The sequence below is a fragment of the Geotrypetes seraphini genome, chromosome 9, assembly GCF_902459505.1.
Source record: "Geotrypetes seraphini chromosome 9, aGeoSer1.1, whole genome shotgun sequence".
Lineage (NCBI taxonomy): Eukaryota > Metazoa > Chordata > Amphibia > Gymnophiona > Dermophiidae > Geotrypetes > Geotrypetes seraphini.
In genome coordinates, this window is record NC_047092.1 from 80,413,058 (window position 1) to 80,439,849 (window position 26,792).

General features: G+C 41.1%; 1 protein-coding gene across 5 annotated transcripts in view; it reads right to left on the reverse strand.

The window, feature by feature from the left end:
• Window positions 1–1,595: 1,595 nt before the first annotated feature.
• The window catches only part of CNOT4 (CCR4-NOT transcription complex subunit 4), a 974,933-nt gene continuing 949,736 nt past the window's right edge, over window positions 1,596–26,792 (reverse strand). For 3 of the 5 annotated variants that reach the window (XM_033957877.1, XM_033957875.1, XM_033957876.1), the window contains 2 exons: window positions 26,003–26,212; window positions 1,596–2,944 (listed from right to left, as the gene is read on the reverse strand). In XM_033957877.1, coding sequence (XP_033813768.1) covers window positions 2,640–2,944; window positions 26,003–26,212 — 515 coding nt within the window. In that variant the 3' untranslated portion in view covers window positions 1,596–2,639. The remainder of the gene's footprint in view (window positions 2,945–26,002; window positions 26,213–26,792) is intronic. The other 2 variants (XM_033957878.1, XM_033957879.1) reach the window with 1 other exon arrangement.

Here is a 26,792-nt window from a genome sequence, read left to right on the forward strand (position 1 = left end):
GTACCCTGGCGTAATTTATAGTCCATCATATCTTTATATGCCTCTCTTAAGGAGATATGCATCTAGTTTGCTCTTGAAGCCTAGGACGGTCGATTCCGCAATAATCTCCTCTGGGAGGGCATTCCAGGCGTCAACCACTCTCTGAGTGAAGCAGAACTTCCTGACATTAGTCCTGAACCTGTCCCCCCTTAGCTTCATTTCATGTCCTCTAGTCCGTGTCAAATTGGACAATGTAAATAATCTTCTCTGCTCTATTTTGTCGATTCCTTTCAGTATTTTGAAGGTCTCGATCATATCCCCACGCAGTCTCCTTTTCTCTAGGGAGAACAATCCTAGTGTTATAAGTCTATCCTCGTATTCCAGTTTCTCCATACCCTTCACCAGTTTTGTTGCTCGTCTCTGCACCCTCTCCAGCAGTTTTATATCCTTCTTTAGGTAGGGAGACCAATGTTGGACGCAGTATTCCAAGTGTGGTCTGCATGCATTAGGGCAAATGCAGATCCATAGCTGATATCCAAATTTGCAGTCAATTGAGACACTGTCATCCATCGGTCTTCTTTAATCAAGGCATCTGCCCTGTCAATGTGCTCTTGTGTGCATGATGTTGATGGACGACTAGAATGACCTTTGTTGGTTACACCTGTTCTTCCCACTTTAAACCTTTTTTACCCACTCATAAACATTTCCTTGATTCATGGTGTTATGTCCATATTGAGTCAATATCAGATGGTGAATTTCCAAAGGTTTCATTCCCTCTGCCCAAAGTGCACTACTGCACGTTTTCTTTGATGGAGCAATCTTGCAGTGCAGCATCCATGTTTCTGATCTTGTGGCTGCCACATGACTAAAGGCTGAGTGCTGCACTGTGCATGGACCAACTATCCAACAGGCAATGCATAAGTACATATGTAGCATTTTGCTAGTTCTGTTCCGGTTATTGTATAATGTAACAATTGCCTTTACTTTTTGATTCACCCTCATATATCACAATTGGTTCATTTTTAAAATGATTTTAATTCAATTGATTTATAGAATTATATATTTATTAGTATATTTATATCTATATACATTTATAAACTTTTATCATTTAGTTTGTATAATTTCATAATTTGCCATGCTTTTATATTGTTCTATATGTCACTTATATGTTATTTTTATCTTGTTTTGTATGTATAGATTATGACTCCAGCTGCAGGCTTTTAAGTGCCGAAACACAGTTCTGTAGTTGTAGCTTTGTGGTGGACATTGAGAGCTCTTTACTTGTAGTCTGTTACTCAATAAAATTGGTGTTTGGACCTCTTCAGGCCTCTTCCCCTTGTTTTGGAAGACCATTTATCTGGTCCTATTCTTTTTGTGACCCTTGATCAAATCAGTTTATCCTTTGGAACTCAGACAACAATTTCTTCAAGGCAGAGTCACTGATAAAACCATATAAATTGTACGCTACCATACAATTGTGTTCAATAATTCTATATAAATATTGACCACTGATGTGTTAAAAACAATTATATCAGATATACATTTATTCCATTATTCATTAAAGTAGTCAGGCTCTAAAGAAACCTTGATAAAATAAAAATCTCCCAACAACTTCAAATTTTCAGATTTTAGTTTTAATTCGGAAGAGGTACATTTTCTTTTTTTTAGTTTTTTAGCATCAGGTTAATAACCATCTTTATTTATCTGGATTTAAAAAAAAATCCTTTCCTGTCTTTTCAATACGGCACAAATGTCCAGAAACTACAGGGTTAAATAAAAGCTGCAGGCAGAGGAAGTCAAAATTTAAACTTCTGATGGTGATCATGTGAACCACCCCAATGCAGTGCTATTCCAGAGAGCCCTATCATAAGAAATTGTATGCTGTTAAAAAAAGGGGAAAAAACCAACCATATCAGCACTTTTATCTATGCACTAGGTATTAGACATGTAAGTACTTAAAAAAAGAAAACATTACATTTATTTTTAATCTAAAGCCAAATTAGGTTTTTTTTTCATTTGTGTTTAAAACTCAATTTGTCTGTACTAGACTCATTTGTTCAGCAACTGTGCCTGTTATAAACAAAATATTTATTTTACCCACTGCATGCCAAAATCTCAGCTGACATGTACATCAGAACAACTCCGTCCAATGCTCTGTGACTTAGGATGCAAACTGGTCCAATAGGCCACAGATTTTCTTTTGCAGATAGTAATTATTTATTAAGTTATCTTGCATTGAAATGAATAGATCAACATTTCTGTGACTGATTGCTAAATATCTTGACATTTTGGTAGAGTTGTAAATTTATCTATTTCATCATTGTGTGACATAAACAGTAAGAATGAAAACAAAGGCAAAACAAATTTTCACAACAGGAAGATTTTCAATTTTATGTGTGCTGACATTGTGCATCAATTTACTTTTTCTCTTTATTCACTTAAAACAGTTTAAGAAAATAAAATGATGTTTTTAAATCATTTGGCCTTTCAGCAAAACTCTGCAACAGAAGGCAGCCATGACTCTGCAACTGCATTGGATTTGAGGTGAATATGTTTTGATCAGGAACTAAGTTCTTCCGAAAGATTTGATGAGGAGAATGTTAGGGGCAAGAGAAAGGATTATAGATAGCAACTCCTGCTTGTTGAATGTTCATTCTCACTTAATGACGATCCAGTGTGGAGCTCTGTAGCAGGTCTGTGGGAGCTTTGCCAGGTGGTCTGAAGGCTGTCTGAAAACCTGGAGGAGGGGAATGGAAACTGCTAGGATTTGAAGGGGATGGGTAAGGGTTCCAGCTGGCTCTGTGTAGGGGGATCTGTGTGTTAAAAGGGTTGCTGTGGTGACTCTGTATAGGCATTGTGTTGCTGGGGCCGTCCATCTCTGTGAGTGCCTGCAGAGATTTTAACCAGTGTGGTGGATTGTCATCCTGGAGAGTCTCTAAGCTATTTGCTGAAGATGCTGGAATACCTGAGAGGAAAGACACAAAAAAAGAAAAGAGATCAGAGGCACTAGTAATGGAATAAAAAAACACCTTTATTTTATAAGAAAAAGAAAAGAGCAAGCAGAGGGATCAAATTCTGCACATCATAAGACATATTTAATTTATGCATTCTTCCAATTATAAGCCTTTTAAAAACAAGATTATTTTCAACTCCTGAAAAATAATAGTGGCTACTCACCATTATTCAAATCTAAAATGAAGATAACCAATATAGCAGAGTTTATTTTTATTAGAAATTAAAGGTTCTAATTCATTTAGTTTTCCCCACAGATACTGAGGGACCAGTGTAATTAAGGGGCCCTTTTCCAAAGCTACGCTAGGTTGGTGCTAATGTGCATGCAGTTAAAGTCAGATTCTGTGAACAGCATCTACAAAAACGGCACCATCCAAATGCCAATCACGTGTAGGTGCCATTTACAGAATTGCAGCTACAGAAATATTTTGGTGCAGGTAATATAGGCAAGGGTTTTAAAGGCCTACATTACTGGCACTTAAGTTTGACTGAGAATGGTAGCTAACAGCGCCTAAGGTAATCTCTACCCCAACCATGCCTACTTTGACCTTTGACACCATGTTTAGACATGATTCTGGCACCTACTTTTTTAAATGAGTTTTTAATCAGTTTTTAATGGCATGGTAATTGACTGAACCAATTAAAACAAATTAAAGCAATTAAGTTAGGTGGCGATAGGGTGCCTACCGCCGCCTAACTTAAGGAACCATTTTTAGAATCAGGCCCTGTGGGCTAGATTCACTATGCAAACCGATCATGTACCGATAGGTCTGCGACCCCTTTGCAACCCGATTTTTCTCCAACCCAATTCACTAACCGCTGTGCCGATCTGATTCCGATCCGTGCATGCAAATGAGGGGAAACGAAATGCAAAGTAGGCAGGGACACAATTCACTAAACAAAAATCTTGAACACCGACTGGGCTGGCCGATCAACAAGAAGCGACTACTGGGGACCAGTCATTCACGTCTTTTCCGACTGTCCTGCCAGCCCTGCAATAAACCTGCTCTCTGCTTCCCCAGCTCTCTCTGGTTCCCAAGCTCTCCTGCTCTCTGCCTCCCCGACTCTCTCTCTCTGGCTCCTTGGCTCTCCGCCTCCCCTTCCTGCAGTACGAGCCCATGGTTTTAACCACAGGCTTACACTGCAGGGAAGGGCGGCAGAGAGCAGGTGAGTTGGGGCCAGTAAAAAAAAAAAACAAACAAAAACGGACAGCAAACACATGCGTAGACCATCTACAGACAAAGTAAATGGTCTGCGCATGCGTTGGGATCACTACCTAGTGATCCATGTCGAGAGATGTGGGCATGCCACCGATTGCCCCCGATTTTATATTCTTCCTTTCAGAATCGATCGGCCCTGCCCGGATCGGACACGGATCGGTTAGTGTGTGCTAAAACATTTTTTATAAATTTTGAAGGGGCATGTCTGTGGATGCAATGTGGGCATTGCCATGCACTAGTTCACTCCTCTTTCCCTATGTATCACTAATTAATTGTGTACATCGATTGTATGTTTACCTGTATAAATTGTTTTATTTTTCCCCCCCCCAAAAAAAAACAACTTTTATTGTTATACACATTGAAAATAGTTGATATTGTGTTTATATCAAAATTTTAATAAACTTGAAACTAGTGCTGCCGATTCAGGAAAAAATATTTCGATTCAATTCGATTTGATTCAGCCTATTGAATCGATTTTTCAATTCGATTTTCCTGCCCAATTGGGTATTTTTTTTCTGACATCCTGGTGTGTTTATTTTATAGCCTCTTCACTCCCTTTGCTCTCTCCTACCCACGCTGGCACTGTGGTGTAAACAAAAAAGACCTTTCTTCTCTCAGTTAAATCCTAGCTCACATTTGCGGTTCAAATCTGACATATTGTAATCACTAGTGCTGCCCGATTCACGATTCGAATCGGTTCACCGATTCAAATCAGGTGAATCGATTCGAATCGGTTCGTTTTTATTAAAAACCGGACTTGCCGATTCAGCCGCAAGACGAGTTCGGGCTATTTCATGACGCCGGACTCTTCCCATCTAATGTAACTTCCGGTTTTGCAAAACCGGAAGTTACATAGGAAGAAACGAAAGGAGTGGGAGAGTCAAGTGGCGGGCAAGCGGACCTCGTGCAGCAGCAAATACTATTTTTGGCTAGCTCTTTCCCCGTGATTTAATATCCAGTTCAGGCAGTAAGTAAATACATTGGCAGGGGGGCTGGTGAGTTTTGGGGGCTGGTGATTGAAGCTCCGAATCAGCAGGGGGCTGGTGAGTCTTGGAGGCTGAAATTGGCAGGGGGGCTGGCGAGTCTTGGAGGTTGGGGATGAAAGCTGAAATCGGCAGGGGGGCTGGTGAGTCTTGGGGGCTAGGGATGGAAGCTGAAATCAGCAGGGGGGCAGGTGAGTCTTGGGGGCTGGGGATGAAAGCTGAAATCAGCAGGGGGGCTGGTGAGTCTTGGGGGCTGGGGATGGAAGCTGAAATTGGCAGGGGGGCTGGGTATGTAAGCTGAAATCGGCAGGGGGGCTGGTGAGTCTTGGGGGCTGGGTATGGAAGCTGAGAATCAGCAGGGGGGCTGGTGAGTCTTGGGGTCTGGGGATGGAAGCTGAAATCAGCAGGGGGGCTGATGAGTTTTGGGGGCTGGGGATGGAAGCTGGGAATCGGCAGGGGGCTGGTGAGTCTTGGGGGCTGGGGATGGAAGCTGGGAATCAGCAGGGGGGCTGGGGATGGAAGCTGAGAATCAGCACGGGGGCTGGTGAGTCTTGGGGGCTGGGGATGGAAGCTGGGAATCGGCAGGGGGGCTGGTGAGTCTTGGGGGCTGGGGATGGAAGCTGGGAATCAGCAAGGAGGCTGGTGAGTCTTGGGGGCTGGGGATGGAAGCTCAGAATCGGCCGGGGTCCTGGGGATGGAAGCTGAGAATCATTTCTGTAGGCTATCAGAAATTTGCTTAATTATCTACTCAAACAGAAAAGCAGTAAAAGTCAATAGGTTCTCTGAGTGGGAACAACCTGTTTGATCTTGCACTCGTGTGATTGACCAATTGTATATCACTGTTTAATTTATCACATTGATTAATATGAGCACATGTGAGGTGTCCTATGGTGGTGTGCAGGCAGAGGGTGATTAACCTGTGCCTTATTGTGTAAAGTGCTGGAGATTCTCTCCCCTCGCTTACCTCTCACGCTGAGGACACACCCTGCTTCAGTATATTCATTTATATGATTTATCTTATAAACATTATTACGTGGTCTTTTCCTCAAGTGCTAAGACATCAGGTTGTTCCCACTCGGAGAACCTATTGACTTTTACTGCTTTTCTGTGTGGCTTTAACATTTTTGCTATTCATTATACCTAAACTATTATTCAATAGAAAAAATTTAGTTTGTTCAATCAAATCCTGTCTGGACATTGGACTTCTTTGAGTGAATGTTCTGATTGATTGAACAAACTAAATTTTTTCTACTGAATAATAATCTAGGTACAATGAAAGTAAATAGCAAAAATGTTTGAGTAGATAATTAAGGAAATCTTTTTCATATTGCTTGCTTATGGAATGGGAAAAAAGACTGTTCAATCAAATGTCTCCAAAACTGCTTTAATGGAAAAATGTGATTGTTTTGAAGTACTTTGTGAAATTTATTGTTGTTGTGAAATTTATTGTTGTACTTTGTTTAAACTTAAAAAGCTGTGTCTTTAACAGTGAATCGAATCGGGGTGGGGGTGGGGGGGGGGAATCGATTCAACAGGGTGAATCGAATCAAAATATTTTTCTCTGAATCGGGCAGCACTGCTAATCACAAAACAGAAAATAAAATTATTTTTTCTACCTTTTGTTGTCTGGTCATTATTGAAATCATGTTGATCCCAGGCTCTGGTTGTCTTCTGATAACTCGTTTGCGAGGGTCTCCTGCCCTTTTGTCGTTTCCTTCTTTCTCCGTGATAATCATCCATCTTCCATCTCTGTCCTCCCCTTCCCTTCCCTGGAGGTCTGGCATCTTTCCTTTTTTCATCTCCATCCCTGTAGTTGCAGCGATGGCCCCCCCCTATCCCCAGATCCACCATCTCTCCGTTTCTCAACTACCCTTTCATCCAGGATCTCTCCCTCCTTCCTCACCACCCCAAGGTCCACCAGCTCTCCCTTTCTCTTCCCAATTACCCTCCTATCAAGTTTCTCTATCCCCCACCCCCTCTCCACACCATCACTTGTGTCCAACTTCTCTCCCTTTCTGTTCCTTCCCTCTCTAAATCCCATTCTCCACCATCTCTCTCCCAGTCGGATCCTTCATCATTTTCAAGGAAGCACGAAATCCAGATTTTTACCTATTGCTCTGCTCTTTGTTCCCAACCTGTTCTCACTAGTTTCTCTTGCTGTCTCTTTTTAACATTTTCTCTTCCCCCAACCAAACTCCAGCAATTTCTCTGACTAGCTCCCCACAGGTCAATCTCTCTCCCTCCAGCCTGTTCCACTCATATGGGCCCAGCAGATTTTCTGACTAGCTCCAGTCCTCATAAGTCAATCTCTTCCTCCAGCCTGTTCCACTCATCTGGGCCCACTCACACGTCTAGAACTCTATTCTCCCATCCCCGCAGGATCATTTACTCGTTCGCTGCACTTTTACTCTTGGGGTCACACGGGCAGCGTGAGTGAAGCAAACACGATGCCTTCAGCGGCCCCGGAAGCCTATCACTCATCTACAGTTTCCTGTCCCTGCATAGGCGAGAATTCTCCCAAAGACGCACAACATGGGAAGTCTTTCATCCATTCTGACCCCATGACAGTTGTTGGTGGAACACTGATCTCTCCATTAGCTGCTGTTCCGCCCTACCCGAATCTGTTCCTCGCTCTGCACAGCACACAAATTCCGACTTCCACAGCCAGGAAACCAAACCCCACCCTAACACTCAAAAGGCAGCCTTCTCTATGGTCAGACGCTGTAACAGAGGAAAAGCTTCCAGGGCTCACGAAGGCAGCGTGTTTGTAATGCTGCCCGTGGCCCCGACAGTGAACGCATGCAGTGTTGTTGGGGAGCTAGCAGGGTAAATAAGTACTGGATCCCACAGGGGAGGGGGTGGAATAGAGCTCTGGACAGGTGTGCGGGTCTTGCATTGAAGATGACTGGCATAACCTCATGCACTTCCTGACTGACCCCACTGAATCGGCAAGGCCGATTTTTTACAAAAACAAATCGATTCAAATCGCGAATCGGGCAGCACTACCATGCACCTAACTGATTAGTGTAGGAATATCATGTAAACCTTTACCTCTTGCAAAATGGATAGTGGTTAAGTATACATGTGCTAATTTTTTTTAAAGCCCATATGTAATGTAATGTAATGTAATTTAATTTATTTCTTATATACCGCTAAACTCCATTAGGATTCTAAGCGGTTTACAGAAAAAATAGACAATAGGGTACATTAAAATTATAAGAAAATAGGTACTTAGATATTCCCTTATTATTGGCTATATTGGTACATGGCCATTAATACAGAATTGTAAGGCAGAGGCTCACATCAGACTCCTACAATTCAGGTTAAATACTAATATTTGCTTTTATACTGGTCAATGTTTTACATACTTCTGCTCAGTCAATGTTGCGATATCAGTCCTGAGTTTCACTTTCTTTCCTTCAGTTAGTTTTTATCTGTTGTGTTTGGATAAAGGCAACCTTTTGCTTCCCTGCACTTTTCAAGCAAGCACTGTTTCTCTCTGCTTTTGTTCTGAGCTACTTTTATTTTACAGCAAAAAAAAAAAAAAAGCTCCAGTGATCTGCATCAGTTATATCAAAGGACTTTGGGCTCAGAAACTGCAAAATGAAGAATAGTTAAATCTATGAGTTGAGGTTCCTATATTTATCTATAAATTTCTGATATTCTGGCAAATATCCCTCTGCATTAATACTTCCAAATAATTTCACAGGAGTGATTATACAGTCATTTGATTTTGATTTAATCTAAAGTGAACAAGAAATGCCTTGTTAGATATTAGATGCCAAACATTAAAAACTATTTTATCTTATTTCAAGAAACAATTTTAAAATGTTTATAAAGAAAACTAAAGTTTGTGTAACTTTGAAAAAACAACATTTGAAAATCTGTGGAAAGCATTCTCTTATGATTACATTCCAGAGGGTTGTTAAACTTAAGTAACTATTGTTCTGTTAAGTGCCTTTCACCAGCTCTGCATGCCTTAGACATTTTCATTCATAGGAGCACCTTCACCCTATTTCTCATGATGTAGATATAGTTTTTTATATTTTCATGATGGTTTATTACTTAGATAATTATTATACACACATTCACCTTTCATTGTTTCAATCACTTATTCACACTTTCCCATTACATATACATTCTACTCATTTATTCACGTCCTCATCTCTTTTTACTCCATTTTTCATCTTCACTCACCTTTCACTTATTATTTTTTAAGGCCCATATGCACTTCATGACATGTATATATTAATATATTTTATAGGACCCCTGAGGAAGGCGTTTTTTTGCCAAAACAGCCCGTGTTGTGTTCACATTATTTAACTGTCTATGGGGCTATATGTAGATTATTGTGTACTTTTCATGTGTTGGATTGAATAAAATACCAGCATTAAGAACATCTTTTCTACAGCATAGACAAAATGCAGATATGGGCCACATCCAGCAAACTCAAACTAAACATTCTATGGTTTCATAACAATGTACACACAGTTCCTTCCACTGCAACTCTATCCTTAGGATCCACACTGGATATCAAGAAGACATACAAAGTCCTTGGAGTCATACTCAACTCCATCCTATCATACGAATCTCAAGTATCCAACTTAAGGAAGAAAAACACCTACTATCTGAGAAGACTAAGATTTACGGTGCCCGTTTTTCAAGGGCACCACTTTGCTGTACCAACACAAATGGTTATACTGTCCCAGCAGGATTACTGCCACTCCATGTGGGGCTACACTCCTGGTGATCAGACTAATATTCAAACTAAAGAATTTTGACTCCGTCTCATCTTTCTATAAGAACTTATATTGGCGACCCGTCAAAACTCATATCACCTTCAAATTATCATGTATAATATTCCAAATTCTATATGCAAAAACTGCTGAACCACTCATAAACCTATTCATCAATTCCTGGTCAGCATCAATCAGAAAATTGGAATCACTTCAATTACTCCTTCCATCTCCCAAAGGAGTTAACTACAAACATACATTTGACTCACTCTTCACTTATCTTGGAACCAAGACCTGGAACAACCTCCCAACTGACATCAAGATGGAAACATTCTATAACAGATTCTGAAAAAAATTTAAAACTTTCTTTGAAAGCATACACACTATAGACAACTAACTTGAAATACTTAGTGTCACTAAATTCCATACTCAAGAGTTATATTAGTACAGTCATGGAACCTCATTCCTCTCTTCATAACTCTGTCCTTCTCAAACTGCTATAATGTAGCATATATATTCAGTTATTCCTTATATTGTAAGTCATCTTGAACCTATTTAGGCATAGCACAACTCAGAAATATACTGGAATAGATTAATAAAGAATATAGCTTTCAATTTGCAATCAGTTTTACAGATTTATAGACCAAATTATTACAATCAGAAGAAGCATGACTTCTTACTATTTTGGTTTTGAGGAGAATATATTTTGAACACACCAGGAAAAGCATTTTTTCAATAGCTGTCCAGCCTGTGGAATCAACTTCCATTAGAGAGAACATTTTTTGAAATATAAGCTAATAATAAACTTTTTTGAGATATAAGTATGGCGTGAATGTTCTTTGAGATGTAAGTTTAGAGTGAACATTTTTTTAAAATAGATAAGACTGACTCTGGATACAGATAAATTAAAAAAGTTACTGAAAACACTTTTATTTGTGAAGTTTTATAAGATTATGAGGCACAGACTGACAAACAAAGGAACAAACAAAGTGTAAGATTTTTGATTTGAGGATGATTGACTGCAATGCTATGTTGATATAGTACACTTTGTTTCTTATTGACTGATTTTAATGTATGTTGATATGATTATGCATATAATTGCTGTATTCTCCCTTGGTCCGGGTGAATAAAAATCAATCCGCTATAATAAAATCCTTAGCGTGCATGCGCACTTCAATCTCCATGCCTCCGTGACTCCATGACGCGCATGCGCAGTGCCTGCCTCAGCTGAATTTCTGCCCTGATCTCCGAAGCCAGCTGACTTCTGCCTGCTATCTATGCTGCCGCTGCCGAGACACCTTTTCTTCTCACCCCCGGATCAGCAGCGGCAGCAGCCACGATTTCATCAAGCAGCTGCGGGGCATTTGCTAGGCCAGCCCACTTTGATAATGCGAGGCAGACCGGCCTAGCAAAAGCCCCGAGGCTGTCCAGCCTAGCAGATGCTGGACAGGGAGCAGGGAAGTGAGAAGGGGTACTACTGGATAGGGGGAGGTAAAACTAAGGGAGAAGGGCTACTGCTGGACATGTGGAGCAAGGAAGGGGTGTTGCTGGACAGGGGGAAGGTAAAAGTAAGGAAGAAGGGCTACTGCTGGATATGGGGAGCCGGGAAGGGGTGCTACTTGACAGGGGGGAGGTAAAAGGAAGGGTGAAGGGCTACTGCTGGACAGGGGGAGCAGGGAAGGGGTGCTGCTAGACAGGGGGAAGGTAAAAGTAAGGAAGAAGGGCTACTGCTGGACATGGGGAGCCGGGAAGGGGTGCTGCTGGACAGGGGGAGGTAAAAGGAAGGGAGAAGGGCTACTGCTGGACAGGGGGAGCAGGGAAGGGGTGCTGCTGGACAGGGGGAAGGTAAAATAAGGAAGAAGGGCTACTGCTGGACAGGGGGGAGGTAAAAGGAAGGGAGAAGGGCTACTCCTGGACAGGGGGAGCAGGGACACATCTATTCTAGCACCCGCTAATGTAATGGGCTAAAAAAACTAGTAAATACATAAACCATATGTGATAGTCTTTCTGAAATCAAACAGGTTTGAGATTTCAGCGTCTGAACTACAGTAGTTACCATTTTGATGACAGTTCCCTTAGTCCCTAATGGCTTAAAGAGTTACTGACAAATCAGAAAAAAAAAACATTTCTAACAAACAGTATTTCCCAACTTTGCTCTAAATCCAGCTTAAGAGATTTCATTTTCAGGAGATCCATAATGAATATACCGAGTATACTAAAATTCCTAGTACAGTGGTACCTTGGATTACGAGCATAATCCGTTTCAGGAGCATGCTCGTATATCAAAGCAAGTTTCCCCATAGGAAGTAAGGGAAACTTGCTTTGATATGTTCCCACCCCCCACCTTCCCCCCCCCCGAGGCCAGCAGCGCTGCTCCTCCCCCCCGAGAACCGGCATTGCCCCCCCCGAAGGCCCCCCCCACGATCCGCCCCCCCCCCCGCCGCCATCGGGCACCCCCCCGCCGCCACTGGCACCTTCCCGCCACGACCTGAGATCCCCCAACCCACCCGAACCCTCTTCTTACTTTCAGTGTAGCCTCCACATCGGCACCGGCACCAGCATGTCCTGTGCGTTGGTGCCGGTGCCCGAAAATCTGCTTCCTGTGCCAGGCCTTGAGCATGCGCCCGGCACAGGAAGCAGATTTTCGGGCACCGGCACCAACACACAGGACATGCTGGTGCCGGTGCAGAGGCTACACTGAAAGTAAGAAGAGGGTTCGGGTGGGTTGGGGGATCTCAGGTTGCAGTGGGGGGGGGGGGGGGGCCGGATCGCAGGGGGGGGGAAGGTGCCGGTTCGCAGGGGGGGGGAGGGGCGCTCGTACAGTGAGGCAAGCTCGGTTTACGAGGCACCAAATTTGCGAATGTTTTGCTCGTCTTGCAAAACACTCGCAAACCGGTGCACTCGTAAACCGAGGTACCACTGTATTTAACTAGCTGTCTTAAGTTATGATCCACAATAAGCCGCATGGTATTTAGCAGGATATAAATAATAGTATATACTATAGTATAGTTCTGTGGAGAGCCATTGAGAACTAATGTATCTCAAGAGTATTCTGAAAACCTGATGGATGTGTTTTCAGAATTAGCTTGGGAACCACTGAAATAGGAGTGGTTACAATCAAAATGGTTTATATGTTTTATACAGGTCCTTATTTGTACCTGGGGCAATGAAGAGTTAAATGACTTGCCCAGTCACAAGGAGCTACAGTGTAAATTGAATCCCTCTCTCCTGGTTCTCAGACCACTGCTCTAACCATTAGGTTGCTCCTCCTCTCCACAAAATTCAGTTTTATATTTTCTGTATTTTGAAAGTCTTTTTTTCTCTCATTGCTGAAGATTAGTTCAGTATATGCTTGCTGGTGGTGGGGATTGCAGCCTTACAGCAATCAGTTATTGTTAAAATTATACCAACTTAGGCCACAGAAAACTGTGACGCTAAAGGTAGAAATTTGGATACAGAAAATTATAATTGCCTAACAGAAGCTGACTTAAATGCAAATAACTTGCTTCACAGGGGGAGGAGGCGATGTACTCAGTATAGAGGTTTAAATGCTGAGCTCTGTTGGGGCTGATTAATAACAGCAATTTCTCTCTATCCTCTTTGGTTCACTGGATTTGTGAATTTGGTTGAAGTGGGCACATGTCTACTCAAACGCACCTAGAAAAGTTTAAATACACAGCTCACAGAAGTGCTTGACAGAGTTTCTGGTATGCTATGGCACTTGAACAAGGGAAAAACCTGGTACTCTTGCAGTCAGAATCAGAAGAGGAGGTTAATGTGGAGAGTCAGTTAGCAATGGCAAAGTTAACAGACACAATATAGCTGTGTGATTTAAAGAATGAAAGTCAGAGATGACAGCAGTAAGAACAGATATTAAAAATGCTTTGGCTGGGAAGAGGCTTTACCCAGGCATCTTGGTGTAGAAATTCTGTTTTCAAGTGTATATCACTCAGCAGTTTCTGCACAGAGTTCCCATCCAAAAGGGTCAGTGCCAACTCCAACAGGCACTAAAAAGGACACTTGCTGACATCAAAGGGGCCTGCCTATTTCTTACAAAGACTGTCACAGATGTGGTGCACTGCTTCAGGGGTATGCCCAAAGAGGGCATAGCAGTGCTAAAATTGGACACTTTAGCATTTTGCTTAGATGGAGAAGAGGAAAGCCAAATTGAAAACCTTAACCCCTTCAGACCTGATAAATCTGTGATCCCGACAAGCTCTTTGGGACCTCCTACATCTCAGGTACTCTCACAGCTGGAAGCTTCTTTAAGATCTCCTGACTGGACTTTTCCACTCCCTTCTTTTTACAGCAAGTTGTGAATCTTCCAAGAAGGTGAGCTGGGGTAAGTTAGGTTAATGTGTTCTCTCAAGTAAGTTTGTTTTCTAAATTACCTTCAATTTTACAAGCCACATCTCCCTGTCAATCACCTCAACTTATGGGGGACAAGCAGGAAATTACTTTGAAAGATTTGTGGGATTCAAACTAACGAGCTGAGGGAATGCTTAAGGCTGTCACTGCTCAAAATATGACCTTTTCTCAGGAAGTGGTTGAAAAATTAACTAATGTGGATTCTTTTCTTTCCCATAAATTTATTGAAATTTAAAACAAATAAACATACAAATCCAAAAAACAATAACAGCAATCCTAAAAGTATACAAATATAACAATACGTATAATAAGAACTACTGTGGATTCTAATCTTGGCATACTGGATAAATGTTTGTCAGCTGTGGAAAGACAGTCTACTTCTCTATAGTTCTTTCTCAGCTATTAAGGATTTTCATAATATTCATTTAAAATTGAAAACAATGGAAAATGCTAATAGAGTAAGGAATCTATATTTCTTAAATATTCGTTGCATACATTTGTTACCTCCTGAAATTTTGAGGAAATATTTTAAGGAAATTTTAGGTTTAGCCAAGCTGACATTATACAGTATTAGTTACCAACTGTTATTATTTATCAGACAAAAGTAAGTTTAAGTTGGACCAAATAATTTCCTCAAACATAGATCTACCTGCCTTCCTTGAGGATATTCATGATGTTATAAATAGGTGGTCTACCTTTTGGTGACTTTTGGCAATGAAAAGAATAAGGGTTCCTTTTACTAAGCTGCGATAGCATTTTTAGCGCACACTAAACCCGCGCTATGTGGCTAGAACTAATGCCAGCTCAATGCTGGCATTAACATCTAGTGCATGGGGCAATTCTGCACGCACTAAAACTGCTATCGCAGCTTAGTAAAAGGAGCCCTAAATCTCTAATTTTGAAATATTTTCAGAAAAAAGATGTAGTTTATTGTGGGGCAAGAATTTATATTTTTCCTGATGAATCTAGGACCATTCAACTCAGACATAAAGCTTTTTTTCTAGCTTTTAAGCCTAGCTTTAGAGTTCACCTTTTTTCTGACGTATCCTTGTTTGTTGGCTTACTTTTTAGGGTAATGAATATATTTTTAGGGATTTGTTACATTTAGACCAATTTCTTAAGGTTAATGAGAAATAATACCAATAATACCTTAGATTTATAGAGTAAAGGATGAATATCAAAGCCATAATATATTAGGTATTATAGCCTAATTGTTTTCTTTAAAACTATGTAATTCTTTATTCCCTTAATGCAGGCTAGATGGTTACAAGGAAATGCTTTTGTTACTTTTAATATTTCAGCTATTCCTTTCTTGTACTTTTTCTGTTAAATCAGACAACATTTAAGAAAATGTAATGAAAAATATGCTGCTTCTGAGCTCTGGACAGATTTGGGAGATTGGCAACTGCATGGACCAAGCAGAGGAGCTTGTGGATAACCTGGACAGTGAGCTTAAAATGCTTCAAGTGACACACAAACTGGATAGTCCTGAACATTAGGAAGTTAGAGATACAACTGAGGATCTAGAAGAGATCTCTGTGCTGCAATTTGCTATTCAAAGATATATTCAAATCAGATCAGTTCAACTGCGTGCAAGTGGTGCAAGAAATCTGTACTGCCATTCTTCTGTCAGATCAATCAGAGCCAATGAGTAGGGGGGCAGCTGCAGCAAATGTTACGCTAGGCTAGACAGCACACTGAAGCTTGGGGCCCTGGCAAGATACAGTGCCACATCCTTGTTTCAGTGAGTACACAACCAAGGGCTGGTGTTGTGGAAAGCTCATTAGCAGAACATTTTATAGAACTACAAAATCAGTTTTTCAAGATTTAGTGTGTACCAACTGCAAATGTGCAGAGCACTTTGGGATGTTATTAGATATTTGCAACAATCTAATTTGTATTTCAAGTGGTTATATATCCATATGGATAGTGTCAGGAACATCCCAGGGTGTATGGGTGGTGAGGGATGTATGGAAGGTGCTGGAAGACCTGGTCCAAACTGATTTGTATGTGCTAGACTTCATAAAGGGAGACACCTGAAGTTTCAACAACAAGATGCTCATCTTCTATCACTGTGCTTTAATCTGGGTTTAACAGTATATTTATTTTTGAGAGACAGGGGCGTGTTTTGCTTTTCTTTTTAATATTAGGGGGTTCTGGTTAATGTGAGCTGGGAGGCAGAGATATATAATGAGAATTCATATAGGTTACATGGGACTATAACAGCCATCCCAGCGATGGGTTCCTTCCTTGAATGTAAATGGTCTTGAACAGGGGGGAAAATATTATTTTTAATGAGTTGCGTAAAATGCATTGAGATATAGTTGTACTGTAGGAAACCCAGAACTTGTGTGTTACTGTCCTATTTTATGGTATTAATGGCATTTTATGGTATTAATGCCTTGAATTGTGCTGCAATGCAGCTAGTATATCAAGTTCAATAAATAAGAAAATGAGATGAACATTGGTTTACCTACTACAGTTTTGATAGGATCATATCCCATAGTAATCTTTGGAGGGTAGGGAGAGGGATAGGGTTAAAGCAAGAGGAGTGACTATACTTTTTCTTAAGGACTTCACCTTTTTGGTGGAAAGATTGTTTATCATTTATTAAGCTTGATATACCGCTTAGTTTGCCATACAAGCCAAAGTGGTATACAGAATTAAAAACATTATACATTAAAAACAACTAAATAGCAGTTAAAACAGAAAACAAGATTAACTATGGAAAGAACTCCATTTTACGATAAGAAAGACTCTCATTCACACAAGAAAATAGTAAAGGCACATCAATCCCCATGCTCTCAACTATAGCCAGTCTGCCTGCCACCCTAAACAAGCCCTGTTAACAATCATAGACAACTGAAGGTCAATTGAAAGAGATAGGATTTCAGAAGGGAAAAAAGTCAAGTCATACATGTTCTTTCAAGTAGGATATCATGACGTAAATAATTCTACAGTGCTGGAGCCCTTTAAGTAAAAACACTTTCTTCTGGATTCCCACTTTTTAATGAAATGAAGTAGGTAGAATTAGGGCTCCTTTTACTAAGCTGTGTTAGGGCTTTAACGCGTGGAATAGCGCGCGCTACATTGCCGCACGCGCTAGACCTTAACGCCAGCATTGAGCTGGCATTAGTTCTAGAAGCGTAGCGCAAGGTGTAGCGTGTGGTAATTTCCTACATGCGCTAAAAATGCTAGCGCACCTTAGTAAAAGGAGCCCTTAGTCTAATATCACTAATGGATTGCAAAGTCTGTGTTGTGGTGTATGGAATAACATGGGTGTTCAGTTTAGATGAACACCTTCATAAGTAACCTTGTGACTAATACTTTGAAATGAATCGTATATTCTATTGGGAGACAGTATAATTGTTTTAGAAGGGGAGTTACATGGTTTCTTTGTTTTGCAAACAAGAATTTGCTGATCTGCTATTAGTGATCTGTAACTTGTCATTAAAATCATCTGCAATATCTGAAAATTGGAAGGTGATCAATTAACACAGATTTTTAAAAAGGATAATCTGGAAAATTACAGGCCAATAATTAATGCTGAGCAAAATAGTGGAAACTACTATAAAGAATAAAATTATGGAACACAAAGACAAACATGGTTTAATAGGACAGAGTCAGCATGGGTTCAGCCAATCTGCTTCATTTCATTGAATGTGTGAACTGGTTGATGTAGTGTATCTAGATTTTCAGAAAGCTTTTGACATAGTTCCTCATGAGAGACTCCTGAGAAAATTAAAAAGCCCTGGGAAAGGAGGCAATACACTTTTGTGGATTAGGAATCGGTTATTGGACAGAAAACAAAGGTAGGGTAAAATGGCCATTTTTCACAATGGAGAAAGGTGAATAGTTGAATGCCATAGGGATCTGTACTCGAACCAGTGCTACTTAAGATATTTACAAATGATCTGGAAATCTGAATGACAAGTAGGGTGATTTAAATTTGCAGATGACACACAAAACTATTCAAAGTTGTTAAAATATAAGTGTTGCAGAAAGACCTTAAGAAATTGGAAGACTGGGCATCCAAATGGCAGGTGAAATTTAACGTGGACAAATGCAAAGTGATGCACATTGGGAAGAATAATCCAAATCATACTTACCTGATGCTAGGGCAGGGGTGGGCAACTTCAGTCCTCGAGGGCCGGAATCCAATCGGGTTTTCAGGATTTCCCCAATGAATATGTATTGAAAGCAGTGCATGCAAATAGATCTCATGCATATTTATTGGAGAAATCCTGAAAACCCGATTGGATTCCGGCCCTCGAGGACCGGAGTTGCCCATGACTGTGCTAGGGTCTATCTTAGGAGTCAGAACCTAAGAAAAAGATCTAGATGTCATTGTAGAAATCTGCCAACTTTACCTAACCTTGCTGAAATCTTCTGCCTACTGCGTGCTGGCAGCCAAAAAAGCAAGCAGAATATTAAGAATTATCAGAAAAGGGATGATAAATAAGGCCAAGAATATTATAATGCCTCTGTATCGATCCATGTTGCAACCCATGATGAAGGTGGTCAGATTTAAGTGTGAAATTATTGTAGGAAGAGAATCCATAGAAGGAATGTTAAAGTGGACCAGGTAGCAGAATTAACCTATAATGAATGACTGGTTACATTAAAACTTAAAACAAGAGCAAAGTTAGTCTGAAGAGAATTCATCTTTGTATGAAAGAATTTGGCATGATTATCAGAAGACATACAGCCTCTTCTATTAAACTGCACTAGCAGTTTTTAGCACAGAGCCATGCTGACTGGCCTGCGCTGCTCCCGATGTTCATAGGAACTCTATGAGCGTTGGGAGCTACGCAGGCCAGTCAGCATGGCTCACCACGCTATGAACTGCTAATGCAATTTGATAGAAGAGGCCCATAGTTTTTGTTCATGAGTGTGGTGAGAGGAAACTTACAAAAAATGAAAAGAAGTTGTTTAATGGAATTAGAGGTATAATTAATAAGCTTTGAAAAGTGGGCCTTTTTAGTAGCACATAGTTGTTGAATGTAATAACATCAGGTATGATGACAAAGTTGAAGGTTTTGTTTTGATGGGGATTTGCGCCTCTGAGTTGGTATCTAGCATTCCAAGGGAAGCTACAGAGAAAGGATCTCACAATTATTAATGCTTTAAGTGCCTGATAGGGGATGCTTTAAAAGTGGTGGCATGAGGCAACCTCATTAAATAGTAGGCATGTAAAAACAGATGGGGACACTAGCGCTCATTTTTGTTACAAGAGCATTTAAAGCTTTTAGAGCCCTTCTTCTTGGGGAGTTACAACAGGTCCGTAGTTAATTACAGTGATTGCAAACAGAGGACATTTTATGTGTAGGTAATCAAAGCAATTTTATTTTCAATTTGGAAACTGCTTGGGAAGAATATTAGCAAGATGTGTCCATGAAAACAGAACATGTAATATTGTGCAAAAAAAAGTAAGATCAGAGAGATGCTTTTTTATATACTGTACTGATGAAGCAATAGGAAATCAATTCTTGCTTTTTTATAAGCAATTGTATAAGACAGAAGGTAGTGTTACCTTTAATGTCCTCCAGAAATATCTGAAGTTTGTCATATTTCCAAAACTTTCAGACACAGATGGAAAGCAAAATGGATGTTCCATAACTTTGCAGGAGAATGGGCAGGATAAAAAATTTTTTTTTAAGAGTGGAAAGGCTCCAAGCCTTGATGGGTTTTCTGCTGGATTTTATAAGAAATTTTCTAGCGAGGTATGGAGTCTGTTGAGAAGAGTGAGGTACAGTGTATTACAAGGGAAATTTCTTCCACCTTCTATGAGGGCATGCAAGCATCTCAATAATTTTAAAGCCAAGTAAAGATCTACTACTACTATTTATCACTTACATAGCGCTAAAAGGCACATTTTGACATTTATAGACAATCCCTGCTCGGAAGAGCTTACAATCTAACTTGGACAGACAGACATGAGATATATGGTTGAGGATGCAGAACTGAAGGTGAGAGGAGTTAGGAGTCAAAAGCACTCTCAAAGAGGTGGGACTTTTACCTGGGCCTTGAACACTGCCTGAGACAGACAGCTTGTTCAAAGCATATGGTGCAGCAAGGCAGAAGGGACGGAGTCTTGAATTGGCAGTTGAAGATAAGGGCACAGATAGGAGGGACTTACCAGCTGAGTGGAGCTCACGGGGTGGGAGGGTACGGATCACAGTGGGAGATAAGTGAAGAGAGATGGGGAGGGGCAGATGAGTGAGTGCATTTGTAGGTCAGTAAGAGGAGTTTGAATTGTATTCGAAAATGGATAGGAAGCCAATGAAGTGACATTAGGAGAGGGGTAATGTGAATATAGAGGCTCTCCCAGAATATAAGTCGTGCAGCCGAATTCTGGACGGATTGGAGGGGAGTAAGATGGCTAAGTGGAAGGCCTGAGAGTAGTGAGTTGCAGTAGTCTAAGTGTTTTGGTATGTGCTCAGACAAGAAGGGTCGGATTTTGGTAATATTATAGAGGAAGATCCAGCAGATATGGGTTCTTGTTGATTGTTGGAAAGATAATTGTTAAGATTTTGGCAGATTGCCTGGCTGGGGAGTTGCTGAAGCTTATCCACCCTAATCAATCTGGTTTTCTCCCCAAGAGATAGACAGCAGATAATGTTAGCCTTTGCAATTTATTTAGCATGACCAGCAAACCCAAGATCACTTAGCTCTTTTGATTGCATTACTTATGACTTTTTGGGGGGATAGTGATGCAGACAGTTGGCCTAGGGGAAATTTTGTACATGGATTGAGGAAGTTCTGCTTCACGCAACGAGTGGTGGACAACTGGAATGCTCTCCCAGAGGAGGTTATTGCGGAATCCACTGTTCTAGGATTTAAAAGCAAACTAGATGCACATCTTCTTACGAGAGGCATAGAGGGATATGGGTGACTAAAATTACACAAGGTGTACACCTGGCTGGGCCTCTGCGTGTGCGGATCGCCGGACTTGATGGACCGAAGGTCTGATCCGGAGATGGCAGTTCTTATGTATATGAAAATCCCACCACTCATATTTAGGTTAATGGTGGTTATACAGAGCCATTTTCCTAATTCCTACTCACCATAACATTACCTATGACCATCTAATCATTCTCTGCAAGAAATTCCCCAATCCCCTATATGTCTTGAATGTCTGTCCAAATTAGACTGAAAGCTCTTTTGAGCAGAGTCTTTCTGTTGAATGTACAGTGCTGCATATGCTTGTCAGCGATATAGAAATGATAAATAGTAGTAGTAGGACTATTATATACTGCAGTTTAAATTATGATCAATTGTTGAAGTAAATCCAAACAGATCTGGCTCATTGGAAGGGGGGTTGGATTTTATGGTGGTAGAGGATCTTGGTGCTTAAAAGGAATATTCTTCCCTAGTTGTTCCTTTTTTTTTTAGTTTTTATCAATTAAGGTTTCTAAGCAGATGCTGCTCAGTTCCCAAAGACATTTCTATCATTTTATATAGAAGGGCAAAGTCTCTAGATTGTCAATATAACTTAATGTGGCAATGTGTAGAGTTAAGGGGAATACTGGTTTCTAATATTTTGTGGTATAATTAGGCTTCCCAACTGAAGCAACATTTAGGGCCTCTTCTATCAAACTTCACTAGCAGTTTTTAGTGGAGGGCCGCACTGAATGGCCTACGCTGCTCCCGACGCTCATAGAGTTCCTATGAGCGTCGGGAGCAGCGTGGGCCATTCAGTGCGGCAGTTTGATAGAAAAGGCCCTTAATCTGGGAAATGTGCAGTCTTGCTGGAATAGCAGTTTTCTGTATTTTCTATTGAAACATTTATTGTTGCCTATTTCTGCCCCTTAAAGGACCTCACCTTATGGTAGTTAACCATTCATGAAATATCTATTGGGAATTTGGGGATCAGTATGACTAAAAAAGGAGAGAAAAGTGACAATTTATTAGCACCCATTAGATACGAGCCCACTATTGAGTTAGGTCAGGATTGTGGGGCTTTTGTCAGATGAGAGGAATCAGGTTTTGTTCACTTTTGATAGTTGTTAGATGTGGGGGAATTGTTCACATTTGAAGAACTACACAAGCAATGCAATTTAGAACCCCAGACTTGCTTCCCTTTCCTAAAGTTAAGCACTATATCATCTCCCAGGAGTGGGTGAAATATGACCTCTTAGGAGGTAGAACATTTGGAGAACCTGTGAGTGGTTATTACTGCATTTCCCCGAAAATAAGACAGTGTCTTATATTCATTTGGGGCCCAAAAAAGGCACTAGGTCTTATTTTTGAGTAGGGCTTATTTTTTTAATGTACATGATCATCTCTCCCTTCCTCTCCTTCACCCCAATTCTTCCTCTTTGCTTTCCTCCACATGTGCATCTTTCCTCCCCTCTCACCCATCCCCCGTGCCTTCCCTCTGCAGCATCTTTCTATCCCTCCATCCGTCTCATCCCCCTGTGCAGCAGAACCCTTGCCCAGCGTCCCTTCTCTTCCATCCCTCATGCAGAACCCTTTGCCCTGCAACTTCCATCCTTCCCTCCCTCCCATCCCTTATGCAGAACCCTTTAACCCAGCAGCTTCCATCCTTCCCTCCCTCCCATCCCTCGTGCAGCAGAACCCTTGAGCACCCATCACCGCCCCCGAGCAGCTGAATCCCCGCTGACCCCCCCATCCTTCCCTCCCAACTGATCCCTGCCAACCGCGACCATAAATACCTTGCTGCAGAGGAGTGTCGGGCCAGCAGCACTCACAGGCTGCTTTGCAGCCTTCTCACTGGGGCCTTTTGTGTACTGATATCATCAGAAGTCTACTGCAAAATGATCTTGAAATTGAAAGGGGAGAGGTTTAGAACAAACGCCAGGAAGTTCTTTTTCACACAGAGGGTGGTGGATACATGGAACGTGCTACTAGAGGATGTGATAAACAGGAGCACGCTACAGGGGTTCAAAGAAGCTTTGGATAGGTACTTGGAAGACAAAGGGATTGAGGGGTACAGATAAGAGTAAAGGTAGATTATAGGGATGGGATTAGAGGTAAGTTACAAAATTAATCAAGGACCACTGTTCAGGCACTAGGCCTGATGGGCCGCCGCGGGAGCGGACCGCTGAGCAAGATGGACCTCTGGTCTGACTCAGCGGGGGCAACTTCTTATGTTCTTATCTCTTTTCATTACTATATGTTAAAATTTTAGTTATGCAGCTTAACTTCCTCCAATACTGTTATGATTGTGAAAACTTTCTCAAACTACTGCTTAACTTCTACCAACTTCTGCACAAAATAAACTTCCTATACTTGCCTATAAGTGCACTCATTCTGGAGTTTATCATTACATTTCTTATTTACCTATATGTACCTTTTGCCAAACTTAGTTCCTCAACCAAGCTGATTTCCTCTGTGTCCCTTTTTCCTCATTGCCAATACAGTGGTGCCTCGCATAACGGACGCCTCGCACAGCGAACGCTGCGCACAACGAACTTTATGTCTTGATCCGTACAACGAACTTCGTTTCACACAACGAAGTCGCCCAAGCTGCATCCATGGACTAAAGTCAGCGGGCCGTTGCTTCGACTAATCAAGGCCCAAAGACAACGCACATTTGCTACATGAACAGAAATTGGCGTACCTATTTGTACAATAAGTTTTTGATAGAACATTGATATATCCATCCGTCTACTTCTCAGACTCTGCCCAGAAATAACAATCTACCCAGAAGTACCTTGCATAGGTCTTGCCTCTGCCTCGTCATTCTCTTGCCGCCGCCAGAGGAACCCGAGCGCTTTAGAAAATAGAACGAGCATGGTTGCTTTACAGCCGGCAGAAAAATCGACTCTAAGAGCACGCGCCAGCAACACACTCCGCACTACCAACTGCGCGCCGAGCAACAGAAACGTCAGGAGAAACTCCACCCACTCTGCGTGACCACGTATGACTCAAGACCCTCCCCCCCACCTTATCTTGGAAAATATCTCTCAACTCTTAGCGACGTTTCCTTTGAGCTGCGCACCATTTTTGAAGCTTTCCCATATCTTCACCTCCCACTGCCAGCCAAGACCTTATAGGTACGGGGGGGGGGGGGGGGTCAGCAGGGAGTCACAGGTCGGCGGGCGGGTGGGATCCCTCCTGCCTGTATCATAGTCAGCGGGGGGGGGGGGGGCTTTGGCAGAGGTGGGAGAAAGCAGTAAATGAGTGGAAGTTGGCAGGCCTGGGGATGGAAGGGCAGTCGAAATACGGTATGTTGGAGCAGGGGATGAGAGGGAGGGAGAGAAGGGGAAATATTGGACAAGGGCAGAAGGGATGCTAAATCATAGGGTGACAGGCAGAGAGAACAACAGGAAAAAGAGTGGAAGCAATCTTGAACCCTGAGGGTGAGGGAAGAGAGAGGTGGTGAGATGATTGATCATGGGGAGAGGGACAAAAGGGAATAGAGATGGGATAGGAAGATAGTGGAAGTAAAAGGACAGGGAAATGTATGTTTTTAGATGTATCTAAATAAAAATAATAACAAAAAATTTATCTTTTTTTATGTCATCTTAGCATATTTTAAGCTACAGAACGAATTATTTTTTTTAACATGTATTGTTATGGGAAAACGCGTTTCACATAACGAACTTTTCGCATAACAAACTTGCTCCTGGAACCAATTAAGTTCGTTGTATGAGGCACCACTGTACTTGACTTGTGTCTTTTACTTTGCTGAACTGAATACTTGCAGTAGCATTCCCAAACATGTACACCAAACTTCTTTTCCTACCAAGTTCAAAAACTTTTTCTGCTCATGCAACAGACTACTCAAACTGTGATTTGGCCTGAAGAATACAAAGACGTGGAATTGATATTCTAAACCTATTATGCTATATAAGAACTCCCATCAGCAAATCTATACAAGCAGTAATCTCCCTGAAACATTTTCACATTCCTGAATTACGTTTGATGATACTCACTTAGAATTTTTCATTCCTCAGTTTTATTCCACCTAAGTTTAATCTTCTCAGTTATGTCCTGTCTTAGCTCAGTGCTCATGATTTGTTTTCTTTTATGTCAAATCTATTGTGATTAGACTATAGACGCCAAGGTCTATCCATTATGTATATTAGAACAGTACCGAAATGCTCTATGTAACTGGAGTATTTTCTTAGATAAAGATTCTGATGAACATTCTTCCCAGCAAGTAAAATAACTGAGTGTTATAAAAAGAGCTGTAGAGTTTGCCTTTATAAAAGTTTAAGAGAGGAAGCAGGCATCTACTTGAACTCTTATTTTATAAAGACACATAGGCACTTATGTGCTTTAATAAAATATTAAACAGCAGAAATTGTGTCTACCTTGCATGCACACATTAACATATGCTGTTCAGCAAGTGTTAAGTGTCTGCACTTAGACTGTTTAACCCAAACTGATTAACCCAAACTCTACCCTGTGTATGCCTACAGGCAAAGTACAAACTGTCATATCATGCTGAATACTTTTACATTGTTTATTATTTTAAAAGAGGCCATTTACATGTGTATGTGGCCAGATAAGTGTGAAAATGATATTATAAAATTACCTTCTTAATGACTACAAATTTCCATGGCAAAACTAAAGGAAGTAGGAGTTTTATTTTTGTTATTTGTTTTTTTTAAGATGCCTGCTAATGTATGTAAGGAAAAAAGTCTGCTGATCTTGGTTGTCTCCTCAGATGTTGACTCTAGTGAGACTTAGTTGAGGAAAGCTGGAGGGGGTAGGAGTCAGAAATCATTACCTGTGATAATGGCAGGGTCCATCCAGCTGCTGGGGCTGTCCCAATTCAGGCTGTTGGTGGTAGTAGTGTTGGATGTTGGTACACTGTGGTTGGTGGAGGGGGAGGCTGTATTGGGCAGCCCACCAAAGTTGATGTTAATGTTCGGTAGAAGTGCCCTGAGCCCGTCCTGCCATTCCTTCATATTTAAACCCTCTATAGAACTGCCGTTGTCTGGGAGGTTTACCAAAGCAAAACATAAAAACAAAAAAAGTTTAAGTTAGAAAGAGATGGTCTGTTTTGTTGGGGGGTTTATTTTGCACTACAATATAACTCTTGTTAACTGCAGTGTACAGTCCACTTGGAAATACCCCCTGTATCATTATCTAGGAAAAAGTTAGGGGAAGGTGACAAATGGAACACCGTCCTAGACATTTAAGAATCTGATGTTGTTATCCTTGTCAAACCCTGGATGACTAAAATGTATTTACAATGAAAGGACGAGGGATACCTTTTACATGAAAATACCTAGCAAGTACTAAATAAATTTAAGATAGTTCATGTAACTCCCATGCTTTGGGTAGGTTACACATTTTCCTTCTTTCTATCTTTATATGACAATACATTATACTCTTAATAAATTTAAAAAAACCCAGCAGGGTTGTCCAGACATCTAACAACTTATAATCTTCCTATAGAATATAATACAGAGAAGCATGATGGCAGATAAAGGCCAACCTTCTTTCATTCCTCCCACTACCATCTAATATAACAGAATATAGGGGGAAGCAAAAGCAGTGGCGTACCCAAGGGG